Source organism: Rhamphochromis longiceps, linkage group LG8 (assembly GCF_057381845.1).
Source record: "Rhamphochromis longiceps isolate RC_006_pf linkage group LG8, R_longiceps_female_GT1.1, whole genome shotgun sequence".
In the NCBI taxonomy this organism is placed as follows: Eukaryota; Metazoa; Chordata; class Actinopteri; order Cichliformes; family Cichlidae; genus Rhamphochromis; species Rhamphochromis longiceps.
Window position 1 is genome coordinate 15,392,224 of NC_140564.1, and position 4,956 is coordinate 15,397,179.

A 4,956-nucleotide genomic window follows, 5' to 3' on the forward strand; every position below is an offset into this window, starting at 1 on the left:
CTTTTAGAAACCACAGGAGTTGCTCCTGACTGGCCTCCACATATGTGGACATCACATTTTGGGTTATTTAGACCAAAATACTAAATTTTGCTCTACAAGGGCCTGATATCTTGGCTCTTATTTTTCTTAAAAACAAAAATAAGGTAAAAAATCCCCAATCAGCTCAAATATCAAAGAGAAATTAAAAATGTGTGCCGTGGAAGAGTTCGGGTCTTAGGAGGTTAAGACACATCCACATTGGCCTCACTTTTCAGATCTGGACACTATGAACCAGTTATGCGTTCATAGCTTTGTGTGCTTATTCTTACTATATGGCCTACACACTCACAAGACCTAAACAATGGTGTTGCTGTTTGTGACGAAACAAATCTCTAGAAAACATACAAAACCTCATGTCTATACACAGAAACCACACTGCTTCATGGCAGTTGGCCACTACATTTTTTCTATTCAACAAGTTAATGGCTAATGGATTTCTTATTATTTTAGTTACTCCCTTTAGGGGTCACAGTGGATTATCAGCCTCTATCTCACTCTATTTCTATCATCCACATTGGTCACTTCAACCCACTACTTGTCTTCCTTTTCTCCATCCATGAATCTTCTCTGAGGTCTTCCTCCTTTCCTCCTGCCTGGGAGCTTCATCTTCAACATCTTTGGTCCAATCTTTCCTCTGCACATGCCCAAACCATCTCAGCCTCACCTCTCTAACTTTTTCTCCAAACCTCTTAGTCTGAGCATTAACAACATTAGCACAGTGTTGGGATGTCACAGACACAGCAACGTTACAGGTGTGAAGCTCCCAGCTTTTAGAAGCAAACACTTCCAGCGTTTGATGCCCTTGAGCAGCTTGTGTGCGTTTGTGTGTGTGTGTGTACTTCTATTACTCGTGTTGTGGGAACATAAACCTGTTTACACAGTCACACAGTGGGGACTCGCCTCCCACATAAGGACAAAAGCCCCAAAAGTCCACATAATGTCAATCATTAGAGGATATTTAGGAGGACGCTTGGCTTAAGGTTACTATAAGTCTCATATAAATGAATATAAATGAATGGGATTTATTTTGATATCTTCTAAAGAGTGTGTGTGTGTGTGTGTGTGTGTGTGTGTGTGTGTGTGTGTGTGTGTGTGTGTGTGTGTGTGTGTGTGTGTGTGTGTGTGTGTGTGTGTGTGTGTGTGTGTGAACAGTAAGACAGGTCCTGCCAGGTTTCCTTCCCTCCTCAGCTACATTGTATCTAATCAACCAAACCTTGCTGAAGTTGCCTCTGTGGAAATATTATCTTTGCGCTTTAGTGTGCACAGTTTCTGCCTCCATTGGCCCTAAGGCTTACACTGTTTATTTTACCACAGCCGCTGATATGTTCTGAGCTCAACACACTTCAGTAATGAGGCAAGCAAACAGGGCCCCCGCAAGCATGCTCTGTTTGAGCAAAACAAACCATATAAACAACATATTTTCTTCAACACCAACATTAGCCTGAAAACTACAGCAATTTAAAGATAAAGTGCGACTGCAGAAGCACACAGGAGTTTGTTAAACACACGTAAGTTTCTGTTTCTGTTTCCTACATCGAGTCCAAGGACGCAACCTGGCATAAAGAGTAGCTTCCAAAGCAGTTTGCAGCTGGAAAGGCACCAGCACTCTTATGCAACTCTTATTTACCGTTATTTGACATCATGGGCAGTAATCTTGTCATACCAACAACTGTGAAAACTGAATGCGCTGTCAGAGAGTCCTGCTCGGCTGTGATGTCATGAATGGCAAGTGCGCTGAATCTATTTGGAGCAAAGACGGAGTGAAAAAAAAGCTATTAAAATCCCTGACTCATCATAAAAGGGGGAGGGCGGGTAGGAGATGAGTTAGGGTGAAGAGGAGAGATCTGGACGATTAGTCAGTTTTTCCATTAGGCCAAGGCTGGCTCTCTGAAAGAAAAACAAGTGTGGATGTCACATTAGGCCATGGCGACAGTGAGATGGCCTTAGGCTGAAGGCAGACATTCTGATAGAAAGGCTGTCTTTACTTTACCACGTTTCATAAAAATCACCACATGCAGCTCAGTATGTGTGTGCATTTGCGTGTCACTCACCCTTATCTCACTCGAGGTCGGACTCAGTGACATAGGTGAGGAAAAGGCAGGTTTGGGGTAGACAGCCATTCTCTGGTCTGGACTGGGCAGTCCGGTTATGTGTCTGCAGTAGGCTGTAGGGATGAGAGTGCCCGTCATACTGAAAATGGCAGCTCTTCTCCAAAGCCGAGAAGTCATCCTCCCATTCGAAGGCTGCACGCAAAACCAACCACATGTATAATTAGCCACACTGACAACTGTGTGATATCCTGCAGTGCACGGTGCAACCCTTGGTCTTTTTACATTGTCATAAGCCTTTTGTTTGATACAGATAAAAAGATAAAACTGTTAATAACACTGCCAAATATTATTTAGAATTATACTGCTGTTGCTGATGGTGATAACATCACCATCATATTTTATGAGCTCATTGTTCCATCTCTCTGTAAATAAAAAGGAAAAAGTAATGTAAAAAAAAAACACAGTAACTTCAGTGTAGCATTACTTCAGTCAAACTGATGACATGGCTGATACCCTTATCTCCGTCAAATTGATAACTGTCATGTACGTCAGCCTTTCTACAGCTTCATCTGCAAGCCACTTTGCAACCCACCTCGAGCCCAGCTCCTTCTTTTCATGCCGACCCCAATTTTGTTGCTATGGATACCTGCAATAGTGAGGTATTGCTACTGCTCTCTCTGGCTCAGCTTTACATGATGATACTACTAAATATAAATTACAGCATGAATGAAGGTGTTAAGTAAAAGTGCAATATGTTTCACTGGTACATTGTGTGTTTTGCTCTTTTTCTAAATAATGGCATACAATCTACAAAATCACTTGTGTAATTCTTGAAGACATTACCATTATCTTCTAATGTGACGCCTGGCAGGTTGGAGGAATAGCTGCTCATCAGAGACGTGTAAGACTCAAAGTGCATGTCCAGAGTTGGACTCTCCTAAGAATAAACAGGAAGTATTCAGTATTCAGTAACATGGTTGAAACAGTCCTGTTAAAAACATTTAATAAACACATTATTAGCTACAAAAAGATAAAAAGCCTCAAAATGCATTAAAATAAAGGTTAAAGTAGAACAGGAAATCAGTACCTGATCAAACAGGTAGACAATGACATCATCATCAAATGACACACTCTTCCTTATTTTCACTTTCCTGTCCCGTCCACATGATTCTCCTGAATGATTGTAGTTTTGAGAGGATGTTGGAAGTCTTCTTTGGTTGGCAGTATTTAAATTGTCTCTGTCAACATTTTCCCTCTGGTCATTCTCAGAGTTAGTGTTCGGACAGAAGGGGCATTGGGCAGTGGAGCTTTTCATAGCTGTCGTATTGTTGTTGTCACTGATAAGACAATCACTATTCCCAAGAAAAGTATTGCAATTCTGCAAGGAGTAAATGTCATTAAAAAGTTGTGCTGGCATACAGTCATCGCTGAAACTGATAAACTTATTGTGGTGATCTTGGCGGGCGGCCATATTGAAATTTTTTGTGTTAAAACTGTGTCCCACACATTTAAACTAAGTCTTGTCCAAGTGGGGAATCTGTACCAAAAAGATCAAGCAAAGCAAACGCTAGTTGCTTGATCCGTCGGCGCTGGCGACAGAGGGAGAAGGATGATGATGCTGTTACCAAGCTTGATCTGGAGTCAGTGTTCCTCCACGGTTTACAGGTTGAGCAGCATCTTTGAAAGCAGAAGCAGGTGACTGGTAGTCCCTCCTCGTCATCCTGTATCATCTGACCTGAGGACATCCACAAATGAAGCTCTTCATCCCTGTATGAATGATTCACAATGACTCAAACAGCTTCACCTCAAACTAATTAACGCACTAACCTACTGTCTGACCACCTACATGTGTTTCTTGCCTTGGTGTTGTCGTGGTGATGTTTGTGCTCTCAGCATATTCACAGATTGGCAAATACTTCAATGAATACAGAGATAATACAAATTATATTAAAATAAAATTCATTATGTAGGCCAATACACTCACTATGTTATAGTTATAATTTAAAAAAAACCCAATCTATATAGAATATAATTTTACTGTTTGCTCATTTTGTAAATTCTTGTAGCCAAACTGATTTTACCAGCTACAGAGTACCAATGTTTGTTCCACTTATTTACAGGTTTATTTACCTAAGAATGTATTTATTTACCTTGAGAATCTTAAAAAGCATATAGTGAAATGATAGTTGGGAGTGGAACAATTTATTATATTTTGTACATTTAGCATACACTAAATCCAGACATGTGACTAATGAAAGAAAGAATCTTGAACTTGTGACTCCCTAAGTTCTACTTGGAGTATTAGAGGGAGGGGGCACTGCAAATCATCATAAAGTGATTTACCTTTATCCTATGATGTAATATTTCTATCCTATTAGAAGACTTTACACTCCTACATAGCACCTACTTGAGGTGGTGCATTGATTTAAATACAGAAGTTTCACCCTTGCAAATATTTTTGCAAGGAAGCACCCCCCCCCCCCCCCCCCCCCCCCAAATTCATGCAGCATGACCAAAGATTTGATTCTGCAGTCATGACAGAATAAAGATGGGAAGAAAGAAGTAGTGTGAGGACCAAGCTACAACACGCATGCCTTTATTTACACCTCCAAATAAGTCCATATAACAACATTGGACCGTCACTGCAGTCCAGTAGGGTTGGAGAGGCATGTAGCAAAGGAAGAGTCTGAAAATTATGTGAATAACATGTTTGAAGTCATCAGATTTTTATTATTAATCCTTTATTTATCCAGGTAAAAAATCTCATTGAGATTAAAAATCTCATTTCCAAGAGAGACCTGGCATCATGGCAACAAAAGTCACATACCACATAGGTATATAACATTTAAAACAAATGTCAACCCAA

At 40.4% G+C, this 4,956-nt stretch overlaps 1 protein-coding gene across 1 annotated transcript; it reads right to left on the reverse strand.

Annotated features, from left to right (window-relative positions):
* Window positions 1–1,106: 1,106 nt before the first annotated feature.
* LOC146663281 (uncharacterized) lies at window positions 1,107–3,687 on the reverse strand. The gene is made up of 4 exons (XM_085415948.1): window positions 3,178–3,687; window positions 2,934–3,027; window positions 2,091–2,282; window positions 1,107–1,926 (listed from the first exon to the last, which is right to left on the reverse strand). The coding sequence occupies exons 1-3, from the start codon at window positions 3,559–3,561 to the stop codon at window positions 2,098–2,100; spliced, it is 663 nt and encodes a 220-aa protein (XP_085272074.1). The 5' UTR covers window positions 3,562–3,687; the 3' UTR covers window positions 1,107–1,926; window positions 2,091–2,097.
* Between the last annotated feature and the right edge of the window lie 1,269 nt (window positions 3,688–4,956).